General features: G+C 41.3%; 2 protein-coding genes and 1 long non-coding RNA gene across 11 annotated transcripts in view; 2 read left to right on the forward strand and 1 right to left on the reverse strand.

Annotated features, from left to right (window-relative positions):
• The window catches only part of LOC311258331, an 88,117-nt gene extending 73,859 nt beyond the window's left edge, over positions 1-14,258 (forward strand). Inside the window, exon 3 of the long non-coding RNA XR_014622728.1 lies at positions 14,168-14,258. This is a non-coding gene — a long non-coding RNA (uncharacterized lncRNA). The remainder of the gene's footprint in view (positions 1-14,167) is intronic.
• atg4c (autophagy related 4C, cysteine peptidase) lies at positions 10,982-19,836 on the reverse strand. Of its 2 annotated transcripts, XM_084354517.1 has the most exons (11): positions 19,679-19,836; positions 19,464-19,583; positions 18,578-18,661; positions 17,747-17,977; positions 15,856-16,195; positions 15,458-15,528; positions 14,123-14,307; positions 13,341-13,419; positions 12,486-12,562; positions 11,875-11,994; positions 10,982-11,424 (listed from the first exon to the last, which is right to left on the reverse strand). In XM_084354517.1, the coding sequence occupies exons 2-11, from the start codon at positions 19,537-19,539 to the stop codon at positions 11,257-11,259; spliced, it is 1,431 nt and encodes a 476-aa protein (XP_084210643.1). In that variant the 5' UTR covers positions 19,540-19,583; positions 19,679-19,836; the 3' UTR covers positions 10,982-11,256. The 2 variants fall into 2 exon arrangements, with proteins under 2 accessions (XP_084210643.1, XP_084210644.1); XM_084354518.1 differs by lacking the exons at positions 19,464-19,583; positions 19,679-19,836 and adding an exon at positions 18,757-19,448.
• dock7 (dedicator of cytokinesis 7) overlaps positions 14,316-20,236 on the forward strand; it is a 60,143-nt gene continuing 54,222 nt past the window's right edge. For all 8 annotated transcript variants that reach the window (XM_084354508.1, XM_084354499.1, XM_084354505.1 and 5 more), the window contains exon 1: positions 14,316-14,331. The gene's annotated coding sequence lies outside the window, so the exon portion shown is untranslated. The remainder of the gene's footprint in view (positions 14,332-20,236) is intronic.

The raw sequence follows: 20,236 nt of genomic DNA on the forward strand, positions 1-20,236 counted from the left end.
ATTATACAAAGGGTGGTTCATGCACTTATACAAAAAGAGAAGTGCACATAACTATTATGTGGCTAATCCGGAAAAGACAAGCTTTTGAGTCATTAAACTTATAAAGAAGGCAATTTAATAAGCCAGTTCCACAGTTTTTACATGTGATATTTGTTCTGTCCTGCTATAATCATATTATTGTTTCCTCAATTGTTGCCAAGTTCCTGGTTTCCTTCTCTGAAATAACTTGATAATACTGCTCGATTATTAAATAATGTTAAATTTAGAGTCCATGATAGATATCTATTTAATTATAACCCATAAATAAGTTCCCCAGAGTTATCACAGTCACACTGTTATTTGTGGACTATAATGCAGTCTAATTTGATATCAGATCGAGAGGTTTTTTTTTATTTGTTCAATAAAATTAGTATAAGTTACAGTTCTTTCCTCCAAACTCTTTGTGTGAACGTTCTTCTGTAAATCATCTCAAAGATTTGTTTCCAGTGTCCTTACACACGCTGAAAAATCACTTTTATACACTTTTTATTACATTGACTATGTTCAAGAGCTCTTATGGCTAAAATGGTGTAAGTAGCCAGTGAGTGTTCCCTCTTGAAGAGATCCCCACCCCATCTTTCCACATGTTGACTCATAACAAATTGGTCACTGCCTGGCGGGCAGGTCACCAACAGGCCTCACCTCACGTCTGCATCAGGATGCAGCCCACTGTCTGCTGCCCCGCTCAGCTCAGCTCAGCTCAGCTCCGTGGCCAGCCCGCGATGATAAGTCACCCAGCCAGCCAGTATTGATTGGGGGTCCTGGAGGCTTATACAAAGGCAAGGAGGGAGGTGACTGATTGTGTTTTACAGAGAACATTATCACTCCACTGAACGCAGGAGGGCCGACAGAATTTCCTCGCCCAAGAAATGGAGACGACCACCCGGGCCGGGAGTATATGACTTGACTCACTGAAGCGCTAAGTCCAATTTGAAAGCCAAATTGTGAGGCTTAGAACAAAGGGGAAAAAAGAGAAATGGTTACAGTTTGTCTGGTGATTTTTCTCCCTTTAGCACTGACCAGTCCATATAATACTACCCTTTCTATTTGCTGCATTTTCTATAAATTCATAAAAGCACTAAAACAAATTGCCTTCTTCTGTACGTGCTCTGCATGCTCCCACTTTAAAGCCCACACAGAAAGTCTTCTGCTGCAACCTCAGGTTTCGTCTCATTGTTCCACCTCATGTTTGGCTCTTTTATTGCTTCAGGTGAAAGGTCAATGGTAGGCAACAGAGAACAAGGTAGCCTACAACTCATATGGAAATTTAAATAAATAAGTAATTTTTATCTGAGGCTATTTTTATCACTGAGGCTTTATGCCAGAGCACGAGCCTTGGCATGTTTTTATCAACTCTGCTTACAGAATTAAATGTAGATCAGGGTGAGAGCTGCTCCAACTCCATGCCATAATGCACAATAGAAGATGATCGCAACCAATGAAAAACTGCTTCAAGATGTATTGTTGAGTCTCAAAGCCTTTCCTCAGCACTCTCCTCTCCTCTCCTCTCCTCTCCTCTCCTCCAGACTATCTTTCTTGATCATTTTCTGCCTAAATAAAGCTTGCACTCTCCCCGAGTAATCAGGCAAGAGTATCAGGATCTAATAGACTCACACAAGCTCCCTTATCAGCCAGGTGCAATCTGAGGCTGCTGCCGCTTAACAAGGAATTAAACATTTTTCCGTGCCGCTGCCAGCACTTTAATTGATTGATGCTAAAAGTTTGGAAAATAAAAGCCTAGTGCGTCAAGCGCGGCGCTGTTTTCCAGGCCCTGCCGGACCCCACGGAGAGAGGAGCCCTCGATTAGAAGTGGCAGCTCGCATTTTCAGCATCAGCCGGCCCTGTCATCTTGGCCCAGCCCGTACGCGTGAGTATGTGTGAGTGTGTGTGAGTGTGTGTGTGGCATGTGTGTCCGCCACTTCACATGGAGAGCAGCGGCTGAAAGACACATGTACTCGAAATAAGGGAATCAATAGAACACTTAATGAACAATTAGGAGAACAGCTGTAGGGCTGTCAGACACCCATCTGTACACAGATCTGCTCTGAGAGAGGGAGAGCGAGAGTGAGGCCTCACTACAGCACCGAGGCTATCGCTTCAGGACATGTGCAACCCCCCCACACCCCTCCCTTTAGCCTATCGACATCCATTTACACCCCGCTCCCTCCCTCAGCTCCACGCTGTGAGAGCCAAGCCCAATTTAGCCAAGCAGACCTCCATCTCCTTCCATCCCTCACCTCACATTAGCAGGAGAAGCCGCTAAAGATATGGAAATGGCACAGGACATCCTTCAGGCCCGTGTCAGGGGAGGGGGGATCGATAAATTTGACAATCCATGGCATTTAATTAAAATGGCTGCCGGAAGCTAGGCAGTTTGTTTTTCTGTGTGGGACCCAGCCCGGCGTTTATTGCTCAAATGAATACATAAGTGTATTCATAAGCACCCCGTACATTAAATCCACCTCACTCTTTGAGATGGGTTGGGGGGGCCTTTCAACTTTCAACGCTGAGCGAGCACCCGGACGGATGAAATTAATATCTCCACCTCTCCCCCCAGTGATTTTTAACGTATTCTTGATGCATAAAGAGATATCCTCCTCAACGAGGGCACTGACAAATGAACGTCGACCACAGTCAGCTCTCCTGATTTGCCTGTCTGTGACAGTGCCGACCTTATGTGCCAGTCAGGACGAAAAATAGTCAACAGTAAACGTACAGCGACAGAGGTGTTGGATAGATAGGTTCAGCCTTCGTCTGGGCGTCTGACGTTTTTACGTGTAGATCAGCAGGCTATGACTGACAGCTATTATGGTTAACCAAGCACAGGGATCTGAGAACAGTATCAGAGGGTGGGCAAAGTCTGATAATTGACCTTGTACAGCCTCTCAGTCGTTCTTTATTAAAACTTCATTTAAAGAAGAACAACCCCGGGTGGCTGCTGCTGAAGACTCTTTATCTCTCGCTCCCTCCGCAGCCATAATGGATTACATAGGAATCCATTATGCATTCCACACAAGAAAGAAGTAGGGCCCAAGACCTGCTTAAAAATATATTTTTAGTACTGAAAATTAATGTGTTCACACAAGCCACTGAATCATTTTAAATGTTCTTTTTTAGTATATTAGGTATATGTGTTGAAAAGACCTATATTTCAATGAGGCCTTGGGCCCGGCTGTGCGAGAGTAATGGGCGTACTAATTTATTCATGATTTTAGCTGTGTCGTTATCTGTGTTTTTTCTTGTGGTTGTTATTGTATTGTCTAATGGTGTACACTGTGTACACTGAAGTCTACATCTGTTGTTGTGGAACACCTCTTCCACACACGTTTATCCCTTACTGAGTTTGAACAACAACAAGGAGGAAATAATCTGCCTGTGTGCTCCTTTAAAATACAGTTATACTTTTACAGTTAGTCAGCCTACATGCACAGCCACATTGCACCTTATTGCGATTGCAGTATTTTTAAGCAAAGGACCTTACAGTTGGTGCCACACAGACTACAGTCTATAGATCTATTTCAAACCAGGTGCTTATATCTGCTGAATCCCTGCAGTCCAGTGTGGGAACTTTTTCTTATTTTGTATTTAACGGGTGACTTTGCAGTTCCTAGGCCTATGTAGTGACTATTAAGCTCTAATTGGACAGGTTAACACCGTTAATGTATTTGTATACCATATACAACCATGTACATGTACAAACCATGCTGCATCTGATTGGTGGAGCAGTTTATACTCAGAGGGTTACATATAAATGAACGCAGCGACACATTTAATCACATAGTTCCTCTCTTTGGGACTCCTCAGTTCTCTCTGATCCCTTGAAGATCAGGACTGTCAAGAGGGTTTGCGTTTTGTTAACACTGGAAATGTGCGTGTAAAAGTTAACGACGACTGAGCTCTACTTGAAAGAACAGCTTGAATTTATCTTCGCAAGCAAATCCACCTATCGTAGAACTAAGAGCCGTCTGTAATGTTGCTGTTCTAAAAGTCTTGTGAAAAGGCCCTGACAGTATAGAGGGACTCAACTGAAGCCAAGCGTATATACAAGAGGTGTCCAATGATTGTCCAAGCTTTTAATTCTATCTCCCTATATGAAACAGTTTTTACCATGAGCATACTATTTTCTCGATTAATTGCAAAAACATTATTGACTTATTTAAAGTTTGTCTGACCATCAGTCTAAATCACAAATATATAAAAGTTTATATTTGCAAAACTAGAGCCTTTGATTTTTTTCTTCAAAATTATTCTTACAATCAATTGATTATCAAAATATAGTTGCCAATTAAATTTCTGTTAATCGACTAATCGATTAATCGTTCCACTTCCAATATGAATACTTACAGTAGCCACGGGATGTCATTATCCTGACATTTCTGCCTATCTCTCTCTCTCTCTTAGTCACACACACACACACACATACACGCACTCCTTCATATGCGCACTCAGCAGACTGCCGCTTTAATATTTGCCTTGGACAATGGTCCACTCATTGTCCACTCAAGAGTTTCAAAATACAGAATGATTATCAGGTGTATAATTTTTTACAATTCTAATTTCTGGGGTATTAAAAGGTTAGATTGCACCATTAGGTCGACTGTGAGCACAGGTGCTGATTAAGTTGATTCACTGAGGCAATTACAGCCAGATCCCCTTTAATTACTGTGGGTTTTATTGCAACTGCGTGATAATGGTGCACAGGGCCTGCAGGAGTTTTAGATGGAGATGAGATTGCAAAGTATCACACACAGACACAAATCTACAGGATGGAGGAGATCTTTCAACCGCACACACACACTCACACACACTGACATATGCACACACAAAAAGAAAGAAGCCAAAAAGGAAAAAAAAAAACTCCCATTGCTTCCTCTGTTTTTCTCTCTCGATTTGTCTCTCTCTGTCACACACACTCATTCACAATCACGCGCATACACACTCGCTGTCATTAGACAGAGGGGAATACCAACTAGACAAAACTTACAGGCCACAGCGGTGCAGAGACTGATGCTAGTTCGAATCCAAGAGTCAGGTAGAGGTAAAACTTGTGTGTGTGGTGGATGAGACACGATCCTAAATTCATAGCATGTCCTGCCACACACACTGACACACACAGACAGGCTGACACCGTACTAACCTCCACCCTCCCATTCACCGCACACACACGCAGCACACTTGCCACCCTGCTCAACACAGGCATGCAATAAGAAACAAGTCGACAGCTACACAGCAGGCAATATCCCCTGCCTTCAGCCTCGGTGCGTGTTTCGGATGCATCCGGTTAGTAAAAGCTGACAGAGGGCCGGCCATGCCTCAGAGGACAGCAGAATGAGGAATTTCGGCGTTCCTCCACATCACCCCTGAGATGCAGGAAACACAGGAGTGCTCCCGCCCCCATCACACACACACACACACACACACACACACACACACACACTAAAGCAACCCGTGATGTGCTCCTAAGATTCCCTGTCACCAGGAATGGAAATTGAAAGCGGCACACACATCCGTTATCTAAATGTTAACTCCAGTGCCCTTCTTGTTGTCACAGCCGGACGAGGTTAGCCAACACAAGGAGAGGAGCTTTGCTTTGGGCCTCTGCCATGGTACACCCCTCACTATAGGAGGAGAGGAAGACTCTGGTGCCTCTCCATACTATTTCTAAACGAAAAAAGCGTGAAATTATGCTGGCGCAATTACCTTTTTTTCCAAAAGTCCCCACTGGCCATGGTCCTAAAGGCAAGTTCATAATGTTAAAAGTAATAGTAACTGATGGATTTAACTCAGAAGATGCTGTTATCAGACCTCGAGTAATCTCTCATGTTTTAATTTCTGAACCATAATGATTAAAACCAGACAAACTTCTGTTTCAATTTTCCGTTGGCCTTTCCTTTTGTGCATAGGTAAAAAACTCCATCTTCTGTTTTCTAAATCACTTATCCCATTCAGAATCCCTGTGAGCTGCAAGTGACCGACAGTCCAGTAAATAAATGATAAGTTAAGTCTCTGCAGTATGTTTGAAATGACTAACTTGGCACTAGGGATCCACTGATATAGTTTTGTCAGGGCCAATGCTGATTATCAGCACTCAAGGAGACAAATTACTGATATCTGAAAGATATATTTTCAGTAAAAATGGAAATCTCAGTGTCAAAATTTAGAATAACTAGTGATGGAATGTGACTTATTTACTCAAGTACTGTACCTAAGTACAGTTTGAGGAACTTGTACTCCACTACATTTATCTAATTACTTTAGTTACCAGTTACTTTGCAGTGTCAGATTATTCGGTGTTGATTGGCTATTACTAGTGATGTGTAACCAATCAGATAGTGTCATGGACAGGGCATTAAAGCAACATTATGTAGAAATGGACTTTTTGTTTGATTTGGCGCCCCCCACAGTTTCTGAGTGCAACGCCACTGTTGTAAATACAAATCCCAGGTCTATTTGTCAGACGTAATGTAGGTGCTAACTACAAACAAAACTCATTACATCGTCAGAAATACATCTGAAATTCTGAATATCAGAGCCGATTATTGATCCGGATTATTGGTCTATCCCTACACAGTAACAAATATAATGCTTTTCACATGCCTTTAAAACCATAATAAATAATTTTGTTAGCTTTAAATAAGATTGTGTTATTTTTTAATAGTATTGAAGTCCTATAATGAGTCTATGATTCATCCAAATATCACCTCCTTCTTGCTGCCAAAATTTATTTGGAGAGAGTATAAATGTTTCAACGTTGAAACATTTGCAGTATGCGCTGGTGATTCTTTAAAGGATATGTTACAAGACAAGCAGTTATGAAAATATGCTTCTCTTGTTTGATTCCTGGGGTGAAAAGAGTTGAAGAACCTTTGACCTACTGTATGCTGTAGGTCATGTTCACATGGGGGAGCCTCCTTAAAGCTCCTGTCCTGTGTGGCGCTGATTAATCACAGCATCATGACATCTGTCTGGCTTCAACCCAGAAGAGATGTGTGTGGCATGCAATGCCTCAGCACTTCTCCAGGAGCTCCTGTGAACAGGATAGATGGAGGAGGGGGGTGAGTTGGTAGAAAGAGATGGGTGGAGACAAGTGGACAGTTGCGTGGACAGACTTGAGACTCTGAATGCAGTCTGATGCAGCGCAGGCGGTATTTACGCTCCGACGGCTGCGGGATCCGGGAGCCGGATATATTTAGCCACCTAGAGATATCACGCCAAGATGAGATTTCAAAGTGAAGTACCTGTTTGAAGATGCATGGCATTCCACAAGGGTGGGCAAAGGCTACTGGGTATAAATCTAGCACCCCTGCACCTGGTGTGAAGACAGGGAGGGAGTGTGACACCTAAGATTTAGAATGACTTACACACAAGCCGTACATTTGTAAACTACACACTCATCCATATAAATTTACACACTACCTATGAATCGAAAAGACCGGACACTTCACTTTTTAGCTCTTTAACATCCACACACACATACACAGATGGTGAATATTACACACCCCTCTGTGTCTTTCCCTTTTTGTTAAATCTAATTCTCCTGGATGTTCTCAGTGTCATCCATCATGGTCTGATGTTGGCTGGAGGAGATCCTGAGAACCACGGGGTTAGAGGGAATAGAAACGACACTTTGTGGTGTATCACAGTCCTGTTCTTTAGTGCAGTTAAGCAACACAAATTTGATTATATTGTCAAGGAAAACAGAATTGTTTATGTTGACTTGTGTGTGTGAGACTCAGACATGTTATGACACCCCACTCAGTACTGAGAACATGTGTAGCTTTCATAGGCCTGGAAGGGTGGTAACACATTAAGAAGCACCTTCTTGCATTATATATGTCCATACCATTAATTTCACATTAGAATTATATAATTCATTTTGTATTACATGTGTCCCTTTTCCACCAACATGGAAGTGGTCCCATTCTGGTTCACATGCCTAATTTTGAACCATTTAGAGAATTTTGACCAAATATAAAAGCAATTCAGAATGTGAAGAATTGTTCGCCAACTAGAACCAAAAAAACAAAAAACAAATGGCAACTTCAGGTTTCTTCACCCGAAGTGGGAACCGAAGTGGGTTTGTCACATTCTTTGGGTTGTTCTACATTGTGCAACACCTTCCGTTGATGACAGATCCTTGATTGCAATGGTTCCTCTCAAAACTGGTGGACACACGGGCTGGTTCGCTGGAAAGCGCCAAGGTTGCACAAATCTTGAACAGAACCTGAAAAGGGGCTATGGACTCAGATTAGGGCATCTTTGTTGTTCTTGTATTTTTTTTTTTGTTACATCCAAAAGCCATGTTGTTGGTATCTCAGTATAAAGATTCACCCAGCTTCTTAGAGATCACATCTTTGGCTTGTGGATAAAGTCCCATTGTAGGACTTGACCTAATCAGGGATTTATTCCAAACACAGTTATGCTCATAAGATACTAGAAGGTCTTACTTGATCTCCTTCACAGCTGATCCCTCTAAGGACTGCATGCCACAAGCAATTTTCTCCTGTGGATGACACCAAAATAAAATCTTTATTGGACTTCTCAGAAATTTTACATGTACTCCCCCCCCCCCACACACACACATCCATCCATCTGTGGAAGAGAGGAACGACTCACTTTGTGAGGAATTTGCTCGGCTGCAGATTAGATTTTCAGGAATCTGCAATGTCAATGACACTTTAGGCAGCTGTGTTAAACGGGAGGGCATGGCGACTTTGTGTGCGTGTGTGTGTCTGATCGGCTTGCTTTGTAAAGCCACAACTCGCTTATTGCATTTCCCTTGAGCCTGTGACTCATTAATCAAATATTCATACATGCCCTGTAAATACATGGAGAACACAGTCAACCCTCAGAGCGCTGTCTGCCCCCCAGCACAAATGCTCTTTCATGTTTTCTGACAAAAATCCCCAAATGTCCCATCCCCTCCCTACGCCTCCCTCCTGCCCATTCATCCCTTCATCTTCCTTTCCATCTCCCAAACTTGGAGAATGTCACTGGTCCTTTGCTTCTGCATACTTGATGTTCCCGTTCTGTCCACACAGCCGGTCGGCCGTCCACAAAAAAAGAAAAAAGACACGGACGAACACACAGATCAGACGGGGGATCTAAATGATGCCTTTATGTGTTTTGAGATTGCTTCTCCATGGTAGAGAAGAGAACAGACGAGGGATTCTTCTTCCTTTCTGTCCATCCATTCTCACCCTTGCCCTGGCTCCCTCACAGAAGGGACAGTTCCCGCCTTTAAAAAGCAGGGCTCATCATAATACAAGAATTTGTATTGTACATGAAAACAGTCCGGCATAGCTCAAACTAAGGGGGCAACACACAGATTATCCATGGTAACAGAGCTTTGCACACAAGGATATTTTCTTTTCCTCCACAGAGGAACACAATTGCCGCCAGTGTCACTGGGTCACATTTTTCCGGTCCCTGGTTAATGGGCTGTAGAGATGGTTAGCACGTACGATTAGTTTTAATCTGCTACATTTGACTGGGAGAGAAAAGGATTGAATACATTTCAACACACCACTGAGGTTTGTATCTAGCTCTGAAAATGAAGCAAACAAGTTTTTTCTTTCAACTAGAGTCTCTTCAGATTCTTCAAGCGGACCCTAAAGACGCACACCGATTAAGAAAGTAAAATACATTGACTTTATTCAACTTTTTTTGCCCAGCAGTGTTAGACACTGTGTTTATATACACATTTTGTAAGTTAGTCTATGCAAACAGGCAAGTGTTGTAATGCAGGAGAGCAAATGAAGATTTAGAATACTTCAGTGTTTTTGAAGTGCATGATCAGATTTTTTTAGCCTGACACGTTCTAGCATACTCCTTCACGTCTGGTCTGTTAAAGTGTTTTGTCTAGTCACTCAGTGCTGGAGACTAGAATTGGGGAAAAATCACAAAAGAAGGAATTACAGTAAGAAACAACATGAAATGTTAGAAAAAGTTATTACTTGCACACAGCATATACAAATACTATTGATTTGGAGGGTTAATACAGTAAGTCTCTGAATTCATTATGTTGTGTGGATTGCTACTCCAAATAAATGTAACTATACAATATGTTGTACTTCCCTGAATCTGACTTGAGAGTGTTTTTCACATTTTGAAATAGACAATAATAAGTGTGTTAGAAATACACAGCAAATCCCTTTGCATGTACATGTTCTCTTGTAAAGGGTAATTTATAACAGTTAGCACTTACTGAGATTTAACACATGATCCCTTTGACAAACACTTCTGTCACCACTGGTCACTTTCACTGTGATGCATTTTCAAGATGAATACCACTCAGAAAACGTGCTAAGACAGGCAAACAATCACATAACCACACAACATCATCATATATTATTGCTCAGAGAAAAATAACTGTGCTCTAGTGTGAATAAATAAAACAAAACATTGGCAGTTGTCCTTCAAAGCATGTGTCCCGTAGGCTTCTGTTGTTGAGGTGTTTCAGTTGTCGTGTTTGATGAAATGTTTTTGGCAGAAAAGTTTGAGAAAGTTACCTGGCTCATTCTTTAGAGTGCCCATGGGCCATATTTACTAAGGCTTTTTCAATACTTCCCTTAATTCAATGTAAACCACAGAAGGAAAACTGTAGGGGTAGCCCAGCGAAAAGACTGTAAACACTCATTTTAGTCTGAGTTACTGCTGCTCTATGACACTGTTGGCCTTGTAAGCATGTCAGGAGTGTTGGGGGTGCTGAATTAGACCAAATGAGCATTATAAGCAAATCCCCAGACATAAGGTAAGGTGCAAAACAATCCTACACCAAATCACCCAAAATCTGGTGTGTTGCTATCAATAGTTGTCTCAATAATGCTGCAAAAAGAATTCTCTAGATTCCTAAGTTCCCCTAGATGTTCTTCTCAAGATGAGTATATATATATATATATATATATATATATATATATATATATATATATAAATAGGTTATTAAATTAAGCAGAGCACCAAAAACCCGATGCTTCCAGACAAAATGTCCAGTTAGCTCACACAGGCGGCAAACACAAGTCCAACCAGTAATTAACAGTTTGGGCAAAAATTGCACTGCACAAAGTTTCCAGGGTGTATAAGTCAATTACTGTAGTTTCGAAAAAAGTTCCATAACCTTCAGTGTCACAACAGGCTCTGACATGAGGCATTGGATATGTAGTAGTTTGATTCATTAAAAGAAGAAGTTCCCTGTCAGTAGTCTTTTAAGGAGCGCCGTCAAAGCAGCACAAAGTCCCCGGCAGTGGTGACCGTCCTCCGCGGGTCACGGATGAAAGGCCATTCTCTCTTCTCCGGGGTCAGGCTGGCCGACAGGTCGTAATCTCTGCCGTGACCTTGCACGAAAGTGAACGCGGGGTATTTCTCCTTCGCTGAGGGCTGCAGCACCTGGAACAACAGACCAGTGTTTCAGAGGACTCCTTGTGTTACCCCGTACTGTATATTTCATAACAGTTTGCTTTGAATTTCATCACTCAGCCTAACGAGGAGAATCATCTTGTGCCTTGTTCGTTCTCTCTTATGTTGCCACCAGAGAAATTACAGTATATTCATTTTAATATAATTTCTATAGAGTCTTCTCAGCAGAAGCATTAGAGGTTTAAGGAGGGAAGAATGGTTTACAACATCTACCCAACATGTTGACTGGCTTGACAAAGTAAGAACTCAGTCTGATTTGTGGCTAAATGGTGCCACCTAGTGGTCAACATTTCACACTGGCAACATGTTTTCAGGACACAAAACAAAATTAACATGGAATCATGATAATAGTGATAAAATTGAAATGTTGGCAGTGGTGAAGTGATTTTAATGAGTCCTATTGTAGTATTGTTCCCCTACCTTAGACAGCTCTTGTGTGATCCTCTCATAGTCTTGAACACCTCTAGAGTAGAAACCTATGGTGCAGCTTGGGTCCATCTTGCTGAAAGGCATCTTCTTTGGTGAGGGGCAATGATATGACTAGACAAAAAGAAACAAAATACATCAGAAAATATTCATCAAGCTGAAGGACCAGATAATGTACAACCACTCTGGGGCATACATACACCTCATGGCAGCGTCACCAGCAAATAAGATGTATTCTGCACCATTTGATGAATGAAATCCTATTTATCTGCTGTCACAGCATCCATAAATTTACAACTCTGGTGTGTTGTCACATTGTATACCACAGCATGCAAAAGCATAAAACAAAGTTGCTATACAGTGCTGTGTGCTGATTTTTATATATGGGTCCTGAAATATTCAGGCTCACAGTACCTGATCCCGTATTTGCCGTATTTCTCTTAAGTGGCAGCTTCACACATCTGAGCAGCAAATAAATCAGCAGATAGGGACTCTGTAATTGGGCCGAGGGCTGCTTTAAGATTCATACCCTTAAGTACTAACAGAAACTATTAAATTCACATTACTGGGGCCCCAGTCAGCTCGTCTGTGTAATTTCACATTACCTGGAGAGGGAAATCGCTGGTGCTGACATCCACAAAAGACTGACAGTAATGAGGGTCCATGTAAATCAAGCTGTCATCTGCAAGGACAAAACAAAAGACAAGTTATTCAAAAACATCGGATTATTACAAAAACGCGCTTCTCTCCAATTTCTATGCAGAGTAGCTCAAAGTCACCCGTTTGGCCTACTGTTAGGCTTGTGCACGTCAAATATGCCTCCCAGAAGGTTGTTGCTTTTTAATATCCACCAGGGTGGATTAAATTCTGCATAATCAGATGCGTTTGTACAAGCACATTCTTTACACCCACAAAAAAAGAGGTTGTCATTTAATTTTTGTGCGGGGGAATTACTTTTACAAACACGCAATTATATTGGACCATTTGCATATGATAAATGCTGCGCTGAGCTGCGCCTTGGCAGGGAGAATGTATTGCTTGTCATTTAGACATCATCCACTACTGTATTTCAAATTGGTAAAATGTAAATGCGTAAATATTGACTGCCAAGATGTACAACTGAAGGTTCCTCCTGGCTCCTGAAGGTGATGAAGAGTGGCTCACTTTGGGGCCCGGATGAAATTTAATGCATGCCTCCTATGGAAATCAATTACTGCTCACAACTTGGGAGGTTTACTTGTGATAAATGGGTGAGGCTTTGATGGGTCAGAGAGAATAAAGTAAGCCCTGCTTCACTTGCTTCCATCTCCACTCCTCTCCGTTTTCCCTCACGCAAACAGGAATACATTAACTTACTTTGTCTCTTCACATAAGAAGGGTATATTATGCAAAATAATCATCTATTCACACCAACCTCTCTCTGTGTGTCTTTCTCTGTTTTGCATTACGCCAACACTAACCTTGAAATCCTACAAAGTAGCAGGCCTGTTTGGGCTTCCCTCCGATGATGCCTATGCAGTACTCCAGACTCAGTATGCTCTAAATACAAAGAGAGGGACAGAGACATACAAAATACATATGACTAGGAGCCCAAATGCTTTGCCTTCATTTCTCTGTATTTAATTGACAATAGAACAGATATTTTAAACTCACTAATCCCCAAAGTGACCACTTCCAATTTACAAAGTGTTTTACTTATGTTACCACTGAGTGTACGTCAGGGTTCATACAGCTTTTTAGAATTCAAACACTTTACAAGCACTTCCAAGGTAACTTAACCAAAAATGTCTAGACTATCAATGCCTTTAACATCAAATCTAAATAAAAACAAACAAAAATCAAGTTTACAGAATAGAAGTGTCGCCCCTTCCATATTGCCCGATGGGACATTATTTTGGAAAAAAAAAAATTGTACAGTAGTCAATGGTGATTGACACAATTTTGATCTCATTTGAATTGTTCCATGAAAAACACATGACGTCAATTTAAAAGATAATTTTGCAAGTCAAGAAAGTCACAGTTTGTGGTGAAGATAGTAAAATACCATTTAGTTTGATGTAATATTCAATACCTCACCAGAACCCAACATGGCCGTCACCTCGGCACAGAAAAAGTATGAAAAATAACAAGTCTGATAGCTGCAGTTATGTGAAAGGAGAGTTAGTTAGTTTTATTACTCTTAACTGCTGCTCGACAAGAATGACTGACTACCAGAAAGTTCTGACCTTCATGCATCTCTGACCTTTGCAAAGTTAAAATAGTCCGGGTTTGTCTTCTCTCCTCCCAGCCTCACAGGGATGAGGATGATGACGGCTCGACTGGACGCTGGTTGGTCATTCTGTGGGGAGGGAGGGGCATCTGAGCTCTCAGGAGAGGCCTGCCCTGCTGTTGGCGCCCTGTGGCTATCGATGACATCAGCACTGTACACTATGGAGGATCAATAACAGAAAGGTCAGATGGAGGTCTTTGATCTGTCTCCGTGTCTGCCTTGTCAATCTATATGCCAAGTATTCATAAGGCTCTCAGTCCTGTCATTTCGCAGATATTCCTGGTTTTTGATGTCTTTGTGATTTTGTTTTTGACGATGAGATACAAAGTTTTTCTTTCTCGTCACTGTCTGCAAAACTGTCCAAATATATGCATTTTTTTTTAGAAAGAGCCAAAAAAGAGTTTGTTACAAGTGTCATAGATGTCACTTGTGAAATATTATACAGTAAGTCTTCTAAAATGAACAGAAAACACCTCTTTCTTCTCTCCGAATCACGAGTGTCCTTAAATGTTATTTTTGGCAAATATGCCTCTTTATTTTGTTTGACCTTTGGGTGTTTTTGATCTAATCTATCCCTCAGAAATTGTTCAAACTTGTTCATTTCCTTCAGTTTTTCCTCTGTCCTAATACAATCTAATTACCATACCAAAGATGTATTTTAATTCTGTTTGGGCTGCAACTAAAACTTAACTTAAGTATGGGTTAATTTGTCTGTTACTTTAAGTCTAATGTGTCAGAAAAAGAGTATAAAATGTTCATCAAAATTTCTTAGATCCCAAGGTAACATAACATAAATAAGTTGTTTAGTCTGACCAATTGTTCAAAACCTAAAGAGATTGAATTTATAGTGATGTAAAAGACAGAAAGGCAGCAAACAGAAAGCAGGAAACGCTGTGTCTTTAGGATATTTGCTTGATAAACTCCTCAGAAGATGAATAATTGATTACCAAAACTGTTGATGATTAATTTTTTTCATTTGATTAAGCACACAAGCTAAATTCACTACCATTTTCAAACTCCTTATACACCAAGACACTCGCTCTCACTCCACCAATCTTCTGCTCTGGCTAGTGAGAGGACAAACATGAATCACAACCCAACATATTGGGGTTAAGAAGAGGTTGGAGTGGGACGTTATAGATTTTGTAGTGGATGTATTTGTTGTGGAATAGATACAGTGAGACTCCTGTCACCCTTCTAAGCACCTGCATAGTCTCCCAGCAGCAGAGAGATGGTGGAAAAAGAAGGGTCAGTTTGGGCGTCGTGCCCAGTATCCTGTTTTATCAACAGCAGGCTCATCTTTCATACCTGTGCAGTCCTGGGAGACGTAAGCAGTTATACCAGCCAGGCCAGGGTCTATCGCTTTCTCGACAGCTTTTCTATGAGAGACAGAGGAGAGAAAGAGAGAGAGAGAGTTAGGGCTTTTGGAAGTTTACATGCAGAGCTAATGCTAAGTAAACAAATGGGCTATGTACTGTATAATATGAATGTAAATGTTTGCTTACTTCATTTCACACCAATGTAAAATTAAATATAATATCTTTTTAACTAACCTTATCTGTGGATTAGATTTGAAGCAATTCAAAATAAATATTGTTTTACCCTGAAGAGCAAAAAATCATTATGTGATCAAAGCCTAAAGTGGGGTTCATCTGACATGCAAGGTCAGAAAAGTTTGATTTAAGAGTAACTACAATCAGACTTACTTGAAGATGTGAGCCACCACAGCAGGCCCATACCAGTCCCCTGCCTGCTTCCCCATCGTCAGGCCCAAGCGGACCAGCCTGTGGAGGCCTAACTGAGCTGAGGGGCTATCCCCAAACCAGGACACCAGAGTGCGGTGGTACATCTCTTTCAAATGTGCATCAGCCTCCTCTGCAGATCCCGGGGCCTGGGCTTGGTGCACAGGTAGTAATGTGTGATCAGAGGTCCCAGGGGAACTTTGCAGAGATGCCTCTAGAGAGGCCACCAGACGCTTAGCTGCAGTGGTAGTCCACGTCTGTGTGTCTAAAGGCTGGAGCGCCAGCGCCTCCGACCAGGTCCAGTCTGTGGAGGAACAAATCATGTATGTACATCACCTACTATCAACGTTAGGGATTAAAACAAAGTCAAGTTTTAGAGTCGCAAATGGATAAAATTGTTATCTAATTATCTATATATCTAAATCTAAATATTTTATCTCTATTATCTAAAGGAGTACATTTTGGAAACAAGGTCAATATCCTATTTTTCTGTAGATACAAATGTAGATATGATTATTTGACATGTTTCTTGGTTGGTAGATGATAAAGGCATCAAGCAAGAAATCACCAATCAAGACAACAAAGTTCAAGAGTCCAAAGAGCCGACAGGTTTTCAAAACCCGATATCAGTAATGGAAAGTAATAAAAGGCCCGTATTTGACTTGGTATCTGAGGGTATCTGGACCTATCTCTTTCAACACATCGAAGTTCCATTTAGAGCATCACCATTGAGAACCAGAAGTCTTTCAGAACTTGTGAAATTAAAGGTTTTGCCTTAAACAGACAGAACATTGTCCGCTTCAGTAACAGAATAGGTGTCATTCTGTTCAATTATAAGTTTGAGTGTCCCAGTATTTCACTTTAACGGTGCCTTAGCCTTACAAACAGGGTGGGAGCTGAAGGCGGAGAGAAAGGGAGTGGCCCAGGCTATAAAATGGGCCAGAGTAGAGTCTAAGACATTAACAAAATGACCTTGGTCCAAAAGTGAATCAAAGAGAAATTGATCAATAAAATATATTTAAGTGGCCATTAGTCACTTTATAGAGAAATATTTCATTAGTGACATATTTTAGATTTGACAGAAGAACAAGTTTTAAATATTGTTTTCTAAATGACTGCATTAAACCGGCAGTCATCTCATTATGTGGAGCCATAAAGTCTAGGACACTTCAGAGACAATAGATCCGACAAAGACATGAGGAATTCACTCATTTTAAATGCCTTGCATCAACTCAATTAAACTTTCACTTTTAGGTCGACAATGAGGAAAGTCTCAAAACTGACTCTGCCTGAGTCTGCCTTCCTGCTTAGTAAAAAAGATCCTACAGTTAAAGGAAATAAAGAAACTTCACACGAGATACAGTTGCAGTGCATTCCAAAATTATCTACAGTATCTGACCTCATCAAAAATTATCTGCAGTCTAAGTTACAGTTGAAATTTCTTTATAGCTAGGACATATCACATTCTTCCTGTTCCCCACATCTTCAGCTTCTTAAGTGTAGGGGTAGTTAAATTGTCTCATTTAGACCACTTTATTTAAATGAGAACTATTGCTGATGATATCAATGCTAATATCCAAAGTCATGCACAGAAGATCCAAAAAAATAACACCTGGGAGCTGCAGGGCGTAAAGTGTCTTTAAGTATCTGCCATATTGGATTATGAGAAAAGATGAACAGAATTTTGTGGAGAAGAAATCTACTCTTTCCTATTGCATTGATCATGTTGTCATCCAACAGATTTATCTTGTGGGGGATCCCCATCCAAATGTTGGGGACCACTATTTTAGACTACCATGTGCTCTGGGTGCGACTCAAAAAGATCAAACTCCTGTTTTAGCATCATTCCACTCACCTCTACCCAAAAAGTGCAGAGTAAGCGCCTGTGCCAGCATCATCTGCCCGGCTCTCAGCATGCAGCCCCAGCCACAGTCGGAGGTCAGGGTGGAGCCGGGCAGGGGAGGGAACTCCTCCCTGTAGGTGAGCCACACTCGGGATGCAAAGTCCTTGCGGAAAGCCTCCACATCCCCCATGACAAAGTCCTCATCAAAAGGCTCATAGCAGGCTTCTGTCGGACTGTCGTCATCTGAGGCAAACAAAAGATGTGTGATCCACTGAAGATTTATTTTTAACTTTTCCTCTTGTGTCCTGTGGAGATGATAAACCTACTGGCTCAAGTTAATCATGTATTGTTAAGATTTAGATTTCTGTTTTGAACCTATCAGGTTATGTCTCATTACAAATCAAATATGTCTGTAGTGGACATTTTTTATTTCTGGGAATGTTTTTCAAACATAATGACAATATTTCCCCACTATTTTAACACCTAAACCGCTCAGGCTTACTCCTCAGAGAATGGGAAATGCTTATCTGACCATAACTACTGAGACAATGATTTCCTGGTTAATGGCTTGAATTGACAAGTAAATACTGGTGCAACACTGCTTTGTCATCATCTTTTGTGGTACCTTCAATTAAGTATGTTCAAGTGTTTTGTAAATGTTTCACTTTGTGGGCTTATATCCCCAGACCCCCTGTTACAGTATTAATGGATAAGCGAAACTTAAATATGTATTTATGTCAAGAATCTGCATATGTATGCATGTGAATGTCCTTACAGGAAGCACAGTCAGTGCCTATCTGAATTGCAAATGTATGCTTTTATGCATGTGTGTGTATACCATACCTTCGGCCTTAAAATGGTAACATTTTCCGAGGAGCAGCACTGGGGAATTTCTACTGAAGGAGGTCTTTGGTTTCAGAGCCCAGCCTAAGAAATACAGTAATAAAGACTGTCATGGTTTGGTTGATGAAAAAACAAGCAAACTCTGAGACGTTGTATTTACTCAGTTGACTGGCACCTACTCGACAACACCCATCATTCAAATTCTTGGTTGCTGCCAAGATTCCTGCCTCCTATTATGTAGGACCGCAAGAGAAGATTATTTTCATGATTGATTAATATGCATTTTTTTTCACAAATTCATTGATTTAATCCAACCAACAGTGAAAAGCCCAAAGATTCTTCATTTATTATCATAAATGAGAGGTGGAACCAGCAAATGTTTGACACTTCTGCTAACCGACTAATCATTGCAGCTCAACTATAGTATTATGTTTGTGTTTACTTCCTGTGACATAAAAGGCAGGGGATATCCATTGTGTTCTGAAGTAAACAGAAACAGCAGAAACTTTAGTCCTGGTGAGCTGAAAGAGTACAATGCCGCACACAAGCCAGCGTGGACAATATGACAAACAGCTATTTTAAGGGCTGACTCAACAGCAGTAGGTCCTTGTCTCACTGAATTCTGATGCTTGTTTTTATTTGTGCAGTCTCTTCTGTCCGCAGTACAGGTTACTGATGATCTGTCTACATTCCTCTTGTACAAATTCCAGTGTAGTTAACCTAATTCAACTGAAGTCAAGATAATAGGACCGTGGAGTGTATCGACAGGTCGAAACGGGACAGTGGTGGTGCATGAAGGCAACAGAAACAAAGTGGACAGAGAGGACTGAGCTCGGGTGGTGGTGTGTGTATGTGTGTGCGTACTGGCCTCAGGCAAATTACTTACTGTACTTCACATTGTGCCACGCTGACAAGAACTTTGTCTTCAATTTTTCCACCTCGTCGCTCCCTTTATTCTCCATTTGGACCAGGAAGGGATGGGACCCATTCCCATACAGCCTATAAACTGTGGTGCACGGAGTAAACACACGCACAGTAAGCAGAATCCCAGCAACATACAGGGTTACATGAAATAACTGACTGAACTAAGCATGTCGTTACCTCAGAGCTTTTTCGATTCAGGTGTTTTTCATCTCGCGGTCATTTTGCAGCTCCGCAGAATACTTCAAACGTCACATTGTGTTACACAGATAATTCAACACAAAGTATTTCGCCCATGACTTTCTGTTAACGCTGTCCTGCGATCGCCAATGTTTACATGGAGGAAGTAGGAGAGGCGAGTCACGTGATCTCGCGGTGTTTCCGCCGGTACTAACGCGAGGAGGTGGGGGAACGCCTCCGGATGCTCGATTTAGTTATCAAAGTAATCCGAGCGGGCGGCGTTTAAGCCGTTTCCCCACCACTCACTCTGTTTTGAATAAATACTCCGCTTGTTTGGGTTCTTCCTTGCAACAAAACGAGCGATGTTTGTTGAATAAAGGCAGGGTGACGAAAAATGCCACAGCTATGCCATTCATCACATAACTTCTAATTATTTCCCCCACCACATTGCTTCCATTACAGTGGTATGCTTATGGTTATCTTAAAATACGTTTACATATTTATCTAAGACTGGCACATCATTGTAAGGCAACGTCACACATCATAAATCAATTATCA

Source organism: Pagrus pagrus, assembly GCF_965226575.1.
Source record: "Pagrus pagrus genome assembly, chromosome: 6".
In the NCBI taxonomy this organism is placed as follows: domain Eukaryota; kingdom Metazoa; phylum Chordata; class Actinopteri; order Spariformes; family Sparidae; genus Pagrus; species Pagrus pagrus.